The sequence below is a fragment of the Salvelinus sp. IW2-2015 genome, unplaced genomic scaffold, assembly GCF_002910315.2.
Source record: "Salvelinus sp. IW2-2015 unplaced genomic scaffold, ASM291031v2 Un_scaffold1019, whole genome shotgun sequence".
NCBI lineage: Eukaryota > Metazoa > Chordata > Actinopteri > Salmoniformes > Salmonidae > Salvelinus > Salvelinus sp. IW2-2015.
In genome coordinates, this window is record NW_019942689.1 from 162883 (window position 1) to 178554 (window position 15672).

General features: G+C 43.5%; 2 protein-coding genes and 2 non-coding genes across 4 annotated transcripts in view; 3 read left to right on the forward strand and 1 right to left on the reverse strand.

Annotated features, from left to right (window-relative positions):
* The first annotated feature begins 154 nt into the window (after positions 1–154).
* LOC112069457 (T-complex protein 1 subunit epsilon) lies at positions 155–7879 on the forward strand. The gene is made up of 11 exons (XM_024136802.2): positions 155–397; positions 1033–1093; positions 1269–1433; positions 2938–3136; positions 3366–3558; positions 4291–4440; positions 4652–4771; positions 4879–5064; positions 5275–5412; positions 6932–7112; positions 7471–7879. The coding sequence occupies exons 1-11, from the start codon at positions 293–295 to the stop codon at positions 7596–7598; spliced, it is 1626 nt and encodes a 541-aa protein (XP_023992570.1). The 5' UTR covers positions 155–292; the 3' UTR covers positions 7599–7879.
* On the forward strand, positions 2698–2831 carry LOC112069467 (small nucleolar RNA SNORA49). Its single transcript, XR_002893741.1, has one exon. It is a non-coding gene; the product is annotated as a small nucleolar RNA SNORA49 (small nucleolar RNA).
* LOC112069468 (small nucleolar RNA SNORA49) lies at positions 3664–3797 on the forward strand. The gene has a single exon (XR_002893742.1). It is a non-coding gene; the product is annotated as a small nucleolar RNA SNORA49 (small nucleolar RNA).
* A 186-nt stretch (positions 7880–8065) lies between the features above and the next one.
* LOC112069463 (pleckstrin homology-like domain family B member 2) overlaps positions 8066–15672 on the reverse strand; it is a 46174-nt gene continuing 38567 nt past the window's right edge. Inside the window, 1 exon segment of the mRNA XM_070438557.1 lies at positions 8066–14918. Within this exon segment, the coding sequence (XP_070294658.1) occupies positions 14778–14918 (141 nt within the window). The 3' untranslated portion in view covers positions 8066–14777.

A 15672-nucleotide genomic window follows, 5' to 3' on the forward strand; every position in this document is an offset into this window, starting at 1 on the left:
GAAAATAAAGTAAATTAAAACATTTTATGCACAACATCTCTCACAAACCGTTAATTGTATAAAAGGCAACTGAAATCTATGTTCACAATATAGTAAAAAAAATATCGAATCATTCGATGATTTATCAACTTCCCCCTCCCCACTTTGTCTCGCCCTCCCCGCCCTGAGATCCTTCCAGAAGTCGCCGGCAGACCCGTGCGACCAAGTGCCCAGCAACGCTCCACTTTTTCACCGATAATAGTTTGAATTTCAGCCGTGGACACTTCTGAAGTGTCGCCGTCTTTCAGGCAAAATGTCTGCTATGGGGCAGCTCGCGTTCGATGAGTATGGACGGCCGTTCATCATCATCAAAGATCAGGATAAGAAGACTCGGTTATCGGGCCTTGATGCACTGAAGGTACAATGGATTTAGCAGGTCCCGTTAGCTAGCATGGCACTTCATTCATGTTTCAGCATCTTACCAAGGCACATTTGCAGAACACTTGCAACTTCAGACCCACTTGTTTAGTTAGCTAGCAAGTAAGTTAGTTATTATGGACTTATAGCTAACATTCTGAGCCAATCAAAGTGTATATTTAATTTATGTTGTACAAGTTGGCTAGTTAGCGGATTAGCTACGGCATGCTAGGTCTGCCCATGTGCTTATTTTCTGAAGACGCCAGTGAGTCGCGGCTGGTTGTCAAATAAACAATGGAATCATTTAACTAGCTAATGTCATCATACGTTATGTGTTTTCTCACTTAGTTATGATGAATAATAAATAAAGTGCAATTCATCGTTTGGTTTTATTGAACGTGCGTATGCTGTCATGCAGCTAACGTTAACTAGTTCTCTAGCTAAGTAGCTTAGCCAAAGTTAGTGGTCTAATCTAGATGACAAGGTTTGTCAGTTGCTTCTTGACCATGACTGAGAGTTTGACCAACGTCCGTAAACATTCACGGAGATAGCCATCTACCTAGTTGATCATTCCCGCAGCATCCCTCCCTCAGCCACAGTGAAGAAATTCACCAGGTTTGCTTTTGTGTTTTGCAGTCTCACATCATGGCAGCAAAGGCGGTTGCCTCGACGCTGAGGACGTCACTAGGACCAAACGGTAAGCCCAAACAGCCACAATGAAGCTTAGTCATTCACAGCGCCATGATAAAGCCACTGCTAGTATTTTTGTGTGCTCTACCCCTCTGGTTACTTAACACAGTAACAGCTACCTAAGGCTACACATTCATCTTGAAGTACATTTAATCCCCCCTTCACTTTTCCTCTTTCATTAGGCCTGGACAAGATGATGGTTGACAGGGATGGGGAGGTGACTGTCACCAACGATGGAGCCACCATCCTCAGCATGATGGATGTGGACCACCAGATCGCCAAGCTCATGGTGGAGCTCTCCAAGTCTCAGGACGACGAGATCGGAGACGGGACCACCGGAGTCGTTGGTACGCTCCCCTATATATGAGTCTCCCTGATTGATCTTTGACTCATTAGCTTATTAATTAAACAATTGGGGTCTCTTGCATCACTATCCTGTTAGTAGGCTGTCATTGTAAATAAGAATTTGATCTTAACCTCTCTTGGGTACGTGAGACCTTAGCGTTCCACCTCTTCAACAGCCAGTGAAACTGCTGGGTGCCAAATTCAAATACAGAAATACTCATTATAAAAATTCAGAAAACAAAACATATTTTACATAGGTTTAAAGATTATCTTCTTGTGAATCCAACCACGGTGTCAGATTTAAAAAATGCTTTACGGCGAAAGCATACCATACGATTTATTTGAGAACATAGCCCACTAGACAAATCATTACAAACAGTAACCAGCCAAGTAGAACAGTTACACAAGTCAGAAATAGAGATAAAATGAATCCCTTTGATGATCTTTATATGGTTGCACTCAGCAGACATTCATTTACTCAATGAATGTTCCTTTTGTTCGATAAAGTCTCTATATCCAAAAACCTCAGTTTTGTTCGTGCGTTTTCTTCAGTAATCCACAGGCTCACCGCAGTCAAAACAGGCAGACAAAAAAATCCAAATTGTATCCGTAAAGTTCATAGAAACATGTCAAACGATGTTTATATTCAATCTTCAGGTTGTTTTTAGCCTAAATAATCGATAATATTTCAACTGGACAATAACGTCGGCAATTTAAAAGGTAAACAAGAAAGGCACTCTCTCGGTCTCGCGCATGAAAAAGCTCTGTGACACTTTAGGGTTCACCCATTCAGACTGCTCTTACTTCCTGATTTTTCAGAATACAAGCCTGAAACAATTTCTAAAGACTGTTGACATCTGGTGGAAGGCATAGGAACTGCAATTTGAGTCCTAAGTCAATGGATAATGTAATGGCATTGAATAGAAAACTACAAAAAACTATTTCCTGGATTTATTTTTCTCGGGGTTTCGCCTGCCAAATCAGTTCTGTTATACTCACAGACACTATTCTAACAGTTTTGGCAACTTTAGAGTGTTTTCTATCCAAATCTACCAGTTATATACATATCATATCTTCTGGGCCCGAGAAGCAGGCAGTTTAATTTGAGCATGCTTTTCATCCAAAATTCCGAATGCTGCCCCCTACCCTAGAGAAGTTTACTGACTTGCCTAGTTAAAAAAAAAAAAAACATTGGATGGTAAACTACTCCTGCTTCCTTTTTTTTGTGCCAATCCAGACATTGGATTAATATTGCAGATTGCTCCTCTTCCCCTCCCTTACACCAGTCACTCTGTCCCCAGTGGAGTGGTCTGACATTGACAGGGGATACAGCACCACGGCTCTCTCACCTCTCATCTAGGACCTTCATCTTACATGGGGCTTGTGAGAGAGCTGACAATTTCTGAAAGCCATGCACATTACCTGCAATTCTTTCTATGATAAGAAGTTAATCAATGCAGAATCATATTGGTACACTCATCCAAACTCCTCCCCTCTCCTCTCCAGTGCTGGCTGGTGCTCTCCTGGAGGAGGCAGAACAGCTGCTGGACAGGGGCATCCACCCCATCCGTATCTCTGACGGTTACGACCAGGCAGCCAAGATCGCCATCGCGCAGCTGGACAAGATCAGCGAGACTTATCCTTACGACCCCAGCAACACAGAGCCACTCATTCAGACCGCCATGACCACGCTAGGTTCCAAAGTGTGAGTTTTACTGGAAGTTGGTGCTTTTTTTGTGGTTTTCATGGCAACTTTCAGAAATGTCAGTTATAGTCCAGCTAGCTATTGGCATGGCAACATGGTGTAGAGTTTTGCGCTCTTTGCACAAATTGATTTGGCCCAGATGTGATGGCATACATGTATTATTTATGAACCTGGCCGTTGGTTTCATTAGGTCTCATACACATTTCCCCCCCCATCTTCCTTCTTTCAGGATCAACCGCTGCCACAGACAGATGGCGGAGATCGCAGTGAACGCCGTCCTGACGGTGGCAGACATGAACCGTAAGGACGTGGACTTTGAGCTGATCAAGATGGAGGGGAAGGTGGGAGGCAAGCTGGAGGACACCCAGCTCATCAAGGGAGTCATCATAGACAAGGAGTTCAGCCATCCTCAGATGCCCAAGGTACACAGACGGCAGCGGTGCCTCGGCCATACAGTGTAGCACGCCTAAGCTGTCACCTCGGCTGTCACCTCAGATGTAAACTAGGATGCAGTGCATGTTGCTCCTCTTCCCCTCCCTTACACCAGTCACTCTGTCCCCAGTGGAGTGGTCTGACATTGACAGGGGATACAGCACCACGGCTCTCTCACCTCTCATCTAGGACCTTCATCTTACATGGGGCTTGTGAGAGAGCTGACAATTTCTGTAGATTTAATTTAATTTTACCTTTATTTAACTAGGCAGGTCAGTTAAGAACACATTCTTATTTTCAATGACGGCCTAGGAACAGTGTGTTAAGTGCCTTGTTCAGGGGGAGAACAACAGATTTTTAACTTATCAGCTCGGGGATTCGATCTTGCAGCCTTCCAGTTACTGGTCCAACACTCTAACCACTAGGCTACCTGCCGCCCAACACTCTAACCACTAGGTTACCTGCCGACCAACACTCTAACCACTAGGTTACCTGCCGCCCAACACTCTAACCACTAGGCTACCTGCCGCCCAACACTCTAACCACTAGGCTACNACTAGGCTACCTGCCGCCCAACACTCTAACCACTAGGCTACCTGCCGCTCCAATGTATTCTTCTAGCCCATCCAAGTCTAAAGCACTCCCTTTTTTAAATTGTATTTAGCAAGGTAAATCATCCAGTTATCTTCTACAACAATCTCCTTTAATCCTTTTCCCCTCAGCTCCTGAAAGACACAAAGATGGCCATCCTGACCTGCCCGTTTGAGCCCCCTAAGCCCAAGACCAAACACAAGCTGGATGTGACCTGTGTGGAGGAATACAAGGCCCTGCAGAAGTATGAGAAGGACAAGTTCCTGGAGATGATCAAACAGGTCAGTCACACAACCTTTTACAACTTACTATTTCTCTACAACACAGCTGCTGTGTACATTCCTGTCATTCAGTCAGCATAACTAGAAGATGTGTATATGAAGGACCCTCATCTCCTTGAATCTCATTTAATTAAATGTGATCTAAACTAAAGATAGAGTTGACTGAATATGTGATGAAATGAGTGAAATATGTCATATTGTAACTTCTCAGATCAAGGATACTGGCGCTAACCTGGCCATCTGCCAGTGGGGCTTCGATGACGAGGCCAACCACCTGCTGCTGCAGAATGAGCTGCCTGCCATCCGCTGGGTCGGAGGACCTGAGATTGAGGTGAGACACACACACTGCATACAGACATCGTGCCATTCAGCTGGAAATGTTAGTTTATTTCCCCCGTGTATTCCTGTGTTGCTAACCTCTGTTTCACCCTGCCTCAGCTGATTGCCATAGCGACAGGAGGCCGCATCGTGCCACGGTTCTCCGAGCTGACTGCTGAGAAGCTGGGTTCAGCCGGCGTAGTCAAGGAGATCTGCTTCGGCACCACCAAGGACCGCATGCTGGTCATCGAGGAGTGCAAGAACTCCAGGGCAGTCACCATTTTCATCCGCGGAGGAAACAAGATGGTGGGTGGACTGCTAGTCTGCTAATGTTGACCGTTGGAGACGATGCTACGGGGACTGATAATCGGTTTATGTAGACAGTCCAGAGATTCCCAATCATTGGTATCTCTTTCGGGTGGACAATTCTGGTCCTGGGGGGCTGTCGGTGTGCATGCTTTAATTGCAGCCCAGCTTTAACTGTCCCATTCTATATTTATTTATTTCCCCTGTCAGATCATTGAGGAGGCTAAACGCGCACTGCATGACGCGCTGTGTGTCATCCGTAACCTGGTCAGGGACAACCGCATCGTGTACGGGGGCGGAGCCTCTGAGATTGCCTGTGCCCTCGCCGTCAACCAGGCCGCTGACAAGGTACAATGTACACACACCACTAACACGCCACATCAGGTCAAACATCCACAGTACCTGTTTAGAAAGTATTCACAGCCCTCAACTTTTTCCACATGTTGTTGTTAAAGTGGGACTAAAATGGGTTTAATTATAATAATTAAAAATTTTAAAAAATGGAACCATTGGAACATTTTATATATAAAAAATCTTGATTTAGATAAGTATTCAAACCGCTGAGTCAATACATGTTAGAATCACCCGTGGCATCGATTACAGCTGTGACTCTTTCTGGGTAAGTCTCTAAGAGATTTGCACACTTGGATTGTGCAACATTTGCCCATTTTAATTGGTGTTTTTATATATTCAAGCTCTGAAGATGTTATTGATCATGGCTAGACAGCCATTTTCAGGTCTTCCCATAGATTTTCAAACAAAAACTAACTCTTAGTAGTACATTTTTTTTTTATCCTGAAACTCCCCAGTCCTTAACATTTACAAGCATACCCATAACGTGACGCAGCCACCACTATGCTTGAAAATATGGAGAGTGGTACTCAGTGATGTGTCGTATGTTTGGGGCGAAGTGTATTGATAAACTTCGGATGGTGTTAATTCACCATGCTCAATGGGTTATTCTATGTTTTTAGTTTTTTTAATGTTTACCCATCTACCAATATGTACCCTTTGCAAGGCATTGGAAAATGCCTGGTCTTTGTGGTTGAATGTGTTTGAAATTCACTGCTCGGCTGAGGGACCTTACAGAAAATTGTATGTGTGGGGTACGGGGGGGTGAGTCATTCAAATTTGTTAAACACTATTATTGCATCATTATGTGACTTGGAACACATCTTTACTCCTGAACTTATTTAGGCTTGTCATAACAAAGGGGTTGACTACCTATTGACTCAATACATTTCAGCTTGTCATTTCTATTTCATTTGTACAAATTTAGAAAAATATAATTCCATCATCAACTCTTGATGATCGGCTATGAAAAGCCAACTGAAAATTATTCATGATTATTATTTGACCATGCTTGTCACCTATGAACATTTTTGAACATCTTGGCATAGTTCTGTTATAATCTCCACCCGGCACAGCCAGAAGAGGACTGGCCACCCCTCATAGCCTGGTTCCTCTCTAGGTTTCTTCCTAGGTTTTGGCCTTTCTAGGGAGTTTTTCCTAGCCACCGTGCTTCTACACCTGCATTACTAGCTGTTTGGGGTTTTAGGCTGGGTGTCTGTACAGCACTTCGAGATATTAGCTGATGTACGAAGGGCTATATAAAATAAAATTGATTGATTGATTGACTTTGACATTATGGGGTTTTGGGTCTAGGCCAGTGACACGTCTACATTTAATCCATTTTAAATCCAGGCTGTAACACTTTCTTTTATTAAATTTTTTTATTCAAAGGGTATGAATACTTTCTGAAGGCACTGTAAAACCTTGTATTAGAGTTTGACTCAATAACAGCCTGATGTTGATGGTGAGTTATCTGAAACAAAGCCATGTGCTCATCTCTCTACTCTTTCTGCAGTGCCCGTCTCTGGAGCAGTATGCCATGCGGGCCTTTGCTGATGCCCTGGAGGTGATCCCCATGGCCCTGGCAGAGAACAGCGGGCTCAACTCCATCCAGACCATGACTGAGGTCCGCGCCAGGCAGGTCACCGAGAACAACCCAGCCCTGGGCATCGACTGTCTCCACCTCAACACCAACGGTAAGGACAGATTCACAATGTGGAAAATGTTATAAAAATAAACAGATTCATAAAAGTTAATTGGATATACAAAAGATTGGTATATTTACAATGTTACCTAACACTTAATATAAAGCACGTGTCAAACTCATTCCACAGAGGGCCAAGTGTCTGTGGGTTGTCGCTCAGCCCCTGTACTTTGATGAATTAAGGTTACTTATGAGTAAGGAACTCTCCTCACCTGGTTGTCTTCAATTGACAGGGAAAAACCAGCAGGCACTGGGCCCTCCATGGAATGAGTTTGACACCCTTGATATAAAGCATGGGATCTTTTCCTAAATAAATGTGTAATTGATGTTGACCCTCTTGTCTCCCCCAGACATGAAGCAGCAGCATGTTATTGAGACTCTTCATGGGAAGAAGCAGCAGATCTCTCTGGCCACACAGGTAGTCAAAATGATCCTGAAGATAGATGACATCAGAAGCCCTGGAGAGTCAGAAGACTAGGGACCTCCCACTGAGCGCATGCTCGGCCTGGTCTTCTAGAACTGTGTTCTTCTAATTTAGAATGTTCTGGAACTGAGGCATTCTATAATGGCTGTGTTTATAGAATGTTCTAGAACTCAAATGCAGAGTTCTAGAATGTTCCTGGGATCTAGAGAAGCCTTTAGGCACTTGTCGAGCACTGTCCAACCCTGCGTACTGTTATTTATCATTTGATACTGAACCCCCCACACACACCAGCTCTTGTAATGCTGAAGTCATCAATAAAATGTTGGTCTGTGCAATTTCTCTTTCTCGTGAATTTCCCCCCTTGATGATACAATACTAATTGATTCTGTTTAGTACACTCTTGTAGGTAAAAAAATATATACAGTTGAAGACGGAAGTTTACATACACCTTAGCCAAATACATTTAAACAATTTTTCGCAATTCCTGACATTCAATCCTAGTAAAAATTCCCAGTCTTCGGTCAGTTAGGATCACCACTTTATTTTAAGAATGTGAAATGTCAGAATAATAGTAGAGAAGGATTTATTTTGGCTTTTATTTCACATTACCAGTGGGTCAGAAGTTTACATACACTCAATTAGTATTTGGTAGCATTGCCTTTAAATTGTTTCACTTGGGTCAAATGTTTTGGGTAGCCTTCCACAATAGGTTGGGTGAATTTTGTCCCATTCCTCCTGACAGAGCTGGTGTAACTGAGTCAGGTTTGTAGGCCTCCTTGCTCGCACACGCTTTTTCAGTTCTGCCCACACATTTTCTATGGGATTGAGGTCAGGGCTTTGTGATGGCCACTCCAATACCTTGACTTTGTTGTTCTTAAGCCATTTTGCCACAACTTTGGCAGTATGCCTGGGGTCATAATCCATTTGCGACCAAGCTTTAACTTCCTGACTGATGTCTTGAGATGTTGCTTCAATATATTCACATTTTCTTCCCTCATGATGCCATCTATTTTGTGAAGTGCACCAGTCCCTCCTGCAGCAAATCAGTGGTTTAATCGCATGAATATTTTTTATGAAAGGTATACGCCCACACCATTCCAACACAGAAAAGTGAATTACCACTTTTCGGAAGGAAAACTACTAAACTCGTAATTAATTATAGGTCATATTTCATAGAAATCTGGAAACGCTGGACATTTACTAAATATGGATGAATTAACATGGGGAAAGGTTGTCTGCGTCTGTTGCCTGCATTCTCTCTTCAGCTCCAGCTAGCTCCCTCTCACTGGCCGCAATGGAGGCTGCTGAGGGGAGGACGGCTCATAATAATGGCTGAAACGGAGCGAATGGCATCAAACACCTGGAAACCATATGTTTGATGTATGTGACACCATTCCACTGATTCCACTCCAGCCATTACCACGAGCCTGTCCTCCCCAAATAAGGTTCCACCAACCTCCTGTGACTGGAACTCAGTCTGGACTCTAAGCCTGTGGTTTTAAACATATGAAATAGCAAACTTGAATTGAGTTATTCTGCTCTTCTTTAAGATATGTTCTAATACCTGTGTTTTCACTCTCACTGGCTGTCATTCTAGCTTCCAGGGCTGACATAACTAATGCTCCCTCTAAACTTCACATGTGCTTCACTTGGACAGCTGCCCAGAAGAAATATGAGCCCAAGCAGAGAAGCACAAGAATTAATTTCACTTTCTACAGTTTTCTTTTTAGTTATCAATGCAATATTAGACACTTTCAATGTAATATCCCGAAACAAAACTATGCAAGATATGTTATTGTAGGCAGAGCACATTGGAGTAGGACTATCGTATTCACAGGCACGACTCAGTTCGTGCCATAACCAATCAGAGTTGCAGTAGCCCTGTATGCAAATAGCCATTGCCATATATGGACCTGTGCCATTCACTTTGAGCGGCGCTGTTTCCACGGAACCCACACCGGCTGCGCGCGTGCGCCGTCGTGCATACATTTATTTTGTCCCCCTACACACAGGTTAAAATATCAAAACAAACTCTGAATCAATTACATTAATTTGGGAACAGGTCGAAAAGCATTAAACATGTATGGCAATTTAGCTAGTTAGCTTGCACTTGCTGGCTAATTTGTCCTATTTAGCTAGCTTGCTGTTGCTAGCTAATTTGTCCTGGGATATAAACATTGAGTTGTTATTTTACCTGAAATGCACAAGGTCCTCTACTCCGACAATTAACCCACACATAAAACGGTCAACCGAATCGTTTCTAGTCATCTCTCCTCCTTCCAGGTTTTTTCATCTTGGAAGTTTTTTTTATTTATTTTTATTTTACCGTTATTTTACCAGGTAAGTTGACTGAGAACACGTTCTCATTTGCAGCAACGACCTGGGGAATAGTTACAGGGGAGAGGAGGGGGATGAATGAGCCAATTGTAAGTTTACAGTGGGCTCCAAAATTACTGGCACCCCTGACTGGCAATGCACAAACAATACTTAAAAAAATATAAACAATATAATTATAGAGATAAACTCAAAATACCAACATGTGAAAAATACTTTACTTTATTAATGTTTCAATGGAACCCACCAAAATCATTTATTGATTTAATTAAAAATCAATGTCCTCCAAATCAAGGTTTCACAATTAATGGCACCCTTAAATATTATTGTAAATAACATCTACCAAAATTAAACCAGGAATTATACTCCACTTATTTAAGTTTATCTAAGTGTTAAGGAACTATATAGAGCCATTACATCACTTCCTTTTTCACTAGGGTATAAAAATGAGGTAACACACATGCAATATCCCTTTGTCATCCAACACCATGAAGAAAAGAAAAGAACTGGCAGTTCAAAAGAGACAGATGGTCGTAGACCTTCATAAATCTGGTAATGGCTACAAGAAGATCTACAAACGATTGAATATATGACTGAGCACTGTCAGGGCAATTATTTAAAAAATTCAAAAGATATGGAACAGTTGAAATCCTCACGGGTAGAGGACGCAAATGCATTTTGCCCCCCAGGATAGGGAGGAGGATCGTGAGAGAAGCAACAAAATTCCCAAGAATCACTGTGAAAGAATTGCAGGCCTTGGTGGCGTCTTGGGGTCACCAGGTTTAAAAAAGCACCATCAGACGCCACCTCCACAGGCTCTTTGGAAGGGTTGCCAGAAGAAAGCCCTTAATGACCCCAAGACACAGAAGCAAGCGCTTGGAGTTTGCCAAAAGTCATTTAAATTATGATTGGAAGAAGGTGCTCTGGTCAGATGAGATCAAAATGTAACGTTTTGGTCAGATACAGCATCGACATGTTTGGCGTCGAAACAGAGATGCATACAAGGACAGGCACCTCATACCCACGGTGAAATATGGTGGTGGGTCAGTGATGTTTTGGGGCTGTTTTAATTCCAGAGGCACTGGTTAAGATTGATGGCATAATGAATTCCACCAAGTATCAGGCAATTTTGGCTGACAATCTGGTTGCCTCTGCCAGAAGGCTGGGACTTGGCCGTATGTGGACTTTCCAACAAGACAATGACTCAAAACAGACCTCAAGATCCACACAGAAATGGTTCTGTGACAACAAAATCAATGTTCTGCCATGGCCATCTCAGTCGCCGGTCCTCAATCCAATCGAAAACCTGTGGGCTGAGTGGAAGAGGGCAGTTGATAAGCGCAAACCCAAGAATGTGAAGGATCTTGAAAGGATCTGCATAGAGGAATGGTCCAAAATCCCTCCAAATGTGTTCCTTAACCTTGTCAAACATTACAGAAAAATACCATGCTGTTATCCCTGCCAGAGGTGGTGGCACTAAGTACTAAATGAGGAGTGCCAATAATTATGAAACCTTGATTTTGTGAAATATATTTTGTATTAAATAATTGTATGATTTTGGTTGGTTCCATTGAAACATTAATAAAGTACAGTATTTCTCACATATTGGTATTTTGAGTTTCTCTATAATTATATTGTTTCTATTTTTTAAAGTATTATTTGTGCATTGCCAGTCAGGGGTGCCAGTAATTTTGGAGCCCACTGTATATGGTGATTGGCATCTAAACTTTCATAGTATTACTACACCAACCGGCTACACAGTTCGTCTTTCAATCACCCACGTGGGTATAACCAATGAGATGGCACGTGGGTACCTGCTCCTATAAACCAATGAGGAGATGGGAGAGGCAGGACTTACAGCGCGATATGCGTCACAAATAGGAAGGAGTTCTATTTAGACCTTGGCAACGCAGATGCTCGCGAGCAGTGTTGGTGCAATAATTGAATAATTGAATAACATAGATTTCTAAATGTACTTTTAGGCTACAGTGGTCGTGAGTACATGACGCATGTTTTGAGATCAAAGTGACAGCTGCATGTAGCCACACGTGCACATGTTGTTCAAATTTGCTCAGTGCTGTAGATATTTTTAGGTTACATTGGATATAACATGAAAGAAAATATTAGTTAAACGTTAGTACTGAACAACGTTAAACCATATCAAACATTACTCAAACAGATGTATAATTTAAACTGATAAACTTAAACTCTATCTTTCCAGCTCCTCTACCTTGTTCTTCTGGAGCAGCAGTTCAGTCTTGGTAAAACTGAGGTTGCTGTCACTCTGGCCCCCATGGCTGACAGTTAAGCTCCTTGTGCTTATTTTTCATTCTAAACTGGGTGGTTTAAGCCATAAATGCTGATTGGCTGACAGCCATGGTATATCAGACCGTATACCACGGGTATGGCAGAACATTTTTACTAATTACGTAACCAGTTTATGATAGCAATACGATACCTTGGGGGTTTGTGGTATATGGCCAATATACCACGGCTAAGGGCTGTATCCAGGCACTCCGCGTTGCGTCGTGCTTAAAAACAGCCCTTAGCTGTGGCATATTGGCCATATACCACACCTCCTTGGGCTTTATTGCTTAAGTATACTGACCTTATAATGACCTAAAAATCAACTTCCACATTTAGAACATGCCAATTACCTGCATTCTCCCCCTCGCTGTCTCTGTCTGGCCTCTCTGTTCCACCACGTCTCTCAGCTCAGCCCAGATGTCAGGTTCAGCAGCAAGGCTAGTAGACTGTGTTTGACCCCGTTGAGTAATGTCATTCTCTCCAGGGGTGTAAAGTACTGAAGTAGTACTTTAAAGTATTTTAACTTTAGTTTTTTAGGGTATCTGTACTTTATTTTCCTATTTATATTTTTGACAACTTTTACTTTACTACATTCCTAAAAACAATAATGTACTTTTTACTCCCTACATTTTACTCCCTGAAACCCAAAAGAGCTCGTTACATTTGAATGCTTAGCAGGACAGGAAAATAGTCAAATTCATGCACTTATCAAGAGAACATCCCTGGTCATCCCTACTGCCTCTGATCTGGCAGACTCACTAAATACACATGCTTAGTTTGTAAATTATGTCTGAGTATTTATTTAAAACCAAATACTTTTACTCTAGTATTTTACTGGGTGACTTTCACTTTTACTTGAGTCATTGTCTATTAAGGTATCTTTACTTTTACTCAAGTATGAAAATTCAATACTATTTCCACCACTGATTCTCTCTGACCCCCCCCACACACACACACACACACACACACACACACACACTCCCTGAGCCCATGCCCCAGACAGACAGAACAAACACTAGCAGAGTTACAGCACCCCTCATTCTGAAATAGACTACATCATTTCTGCAGAGATTCCATGTGGCACAGTCCCTTCTTTATATACAGTAAGAATTGTGAGCCATTGCATGATAATTTAACATGTGTTACTGACATGAAAAAACAAAATCATCAAGAGCTTGCTAATGCCAACTGAACAGCAAACAGTGCCAAAGATGATGTCATAGCAGGTGTCATTTATCTGATGTTCTCTCAGACCGCTTTAGTTGAAGGTCTCGAATTCCCAAAGTAATCGTGTGTGAACACAATGTGCCTTTACACCTGAGAGGACCAGGATTCAGTCTGAATCCAGGACACGATCACCCTCTAGTGGTTCTCATTTGATACTGCTGGTTCTGAGCACATGGCTCCTCTGTGAAAACCAGAATCTTTGCATTCAACAAATCAATACCGTATGATAATTCTCATTTCAAGAAAAATGACCAAACACTTTTCAAGGCACAATATGTTCTTGCTTAATTTTTCTGTATGCAAAAATAAAGATACATGGATTGATAATCAATAGCATAAATACAATATCATATTTTTTTATGGTTAAGAAGCACATTAATGCCCAATACCGCATCAACCCCTGGCTAGCCGGACCCCAGACACTCCATGCAGAGATGATTTGACCTCTGGCTACACTGGAGGACACAACAGAGGACATAAGGGTTGAGTAAATATCAGTAACTTGATCCCTATACAACCAGGAAGTTTAATGACTGTTCTGTTTTGCTTGTTTACTACAGCACATCATGTTGCTATCAGTGAAGACTGCTGAGGTGAGGACGGCTCATAATATGTCACCAACCTCCTGTGGTTGCTATGTACATTGCTAGTTAATCAACGACCAATCACCTTTTCAAAATAATGAAGTGTAAATACACTGGCCAAAAGAGAGGATCTAGTCCTGGCCCCGGAACCGCACGCTGGTCGTATCCTTCCACTCTGGCCGAAGCACCACTCTTTACAGCGTTAACTGGATGTGTCCCTCCGCCCTGGCCGCATCACACCTTTTACACCATTAACTGAGTGTGTCCCTACACCCTGGCCACATCACACCTTCTACACCATTAACTGAGTGTGTCCCTCCGCCCTGGCCGAATCACACCTTCTACACCATTAACTGAGTGTGTCCCTCCGCCCTGGCCGCATCACACCTTCTACACCATTAACTGAGTGTGTCCCTCCGCCCTGGCCGCATCACACCTTCTACACCATTAACTGAGTGTGTCCCTCCGCCCTGGACACATCACACCTTCTACACCATTAACTGAGTGTGTCCCTCCGCCCTGGCCGCATCACACCTTCTACACCAGCGTTTCCCAAACTCGGTCCTCGGGACCGCAAGGGGTGCATGTTTAGTTTTTTTGCCCCCTAACACTACACAGCTGATTCAAAGCTTAATGATTTGTTTATTATTTGAATCAGCTGTGTAGTACAAGGGCAAAAAACAAAACGTGCACCCTTTGCTGTCCCGAGGAGCGAGTTTGAGAAACCCATTTCTACACCATGAACTGAGTGTATCCCTCCACCCTGGCCACATCACACCTTCTACACCATGAACTGAGTGTATCCCTCGGCCCCGGTGACGATAACGTCTATCCAGATCCTCATGGCCTCAGGAGAGGGGGCCAGCAAGTAGTAGATCCTGTCATGAGTCTTCACACTGAACGTCAGACATGGGTTAGGACTCTGGAGAGAGAGAGAGGGGCAGGGGTTAGGACTTTGGAGAGAGAGGGGCAGGGGTTAAGACTTTGGAGAGAGAGGGGCAGGGGTTAGGACTTTGGAGAGAGAGAGGGGCAGGGGTTAGGACTCTGGAGAGAGAGAGGGGCACGTTCCTGGAAGAGAGAGGGGCAGGGTTAGGACTTTGGAGAGAGAAGGAACGGGTTAGCGACCTGAAGAGCAGAGAGAGGGGCAGGGGTGTAGGACTCTGGAGAAGGAGTAAGAGAGGGGCAGGGGTGTTAGGACTTTGGAAGGAGAGGGCCAGGGGTGTAAGGACTTTGGAAAGAGAGGGGAGCTGGAGCAGGGGGCAGTGGTTAGGGAATCTGGAGAGAGAGCAGGGGCCACGGAGTTAGATCTGGAGAGGAGAGAGGGCAGGGTTAGGATCCTGGAGAGAGAGAGGGCAGGGGTTATGGACTTTGGAGAGAGAAGAGACACGGGTTAGGACTTTGGAAGAGAGAGAGAGGGCAGGGGGTTAGGACTCATGGAGAGAAGAGAGCTGGGCAAGGGGTTAGGACTCTTGGAGTAGAGGAGGGGCACGGGTTTAGGATGACTCTGCGAGAAGAGAGGGGGGCACAGGTGGTTAGGCATCGCTGGAGAGTAGAGAGGGGTACGTGTTTAAGGACTCTGGAGATGAGAGAGGGGGCAGGGGTTAGGACTCTGGAGAGAGGAGAGGGCCGGGTTTAGGAACTCTGGAGCAGAAGCCGAGGGGCAAGGGGTAGGACCT

Bases quoted from the DNA above. Each gene is read 5' to 3' on its own strand.
- LOC112069457 (XM_024136802.2), top strand. From the start codon at position 293: ATGTCTGCTATGGGGCAGCTCGCGTTCGATGAGTATGGACGGCCGTTC. The intron at 3,137-3,365 runs GTGAGTTTTACT...TCCTTCTTTCAG, and splicing joins ACCACGCTAGGTTCCAAAGT to GATCAACCGCTGCCACAGAC. The intron at 4,441-4,651 runs GTCAGTCACACA...GTAACTTCTCAG, and splicing joins TCCTGGAGATGATCAAACAG to ATCAAGGATACTGGCGCTAA.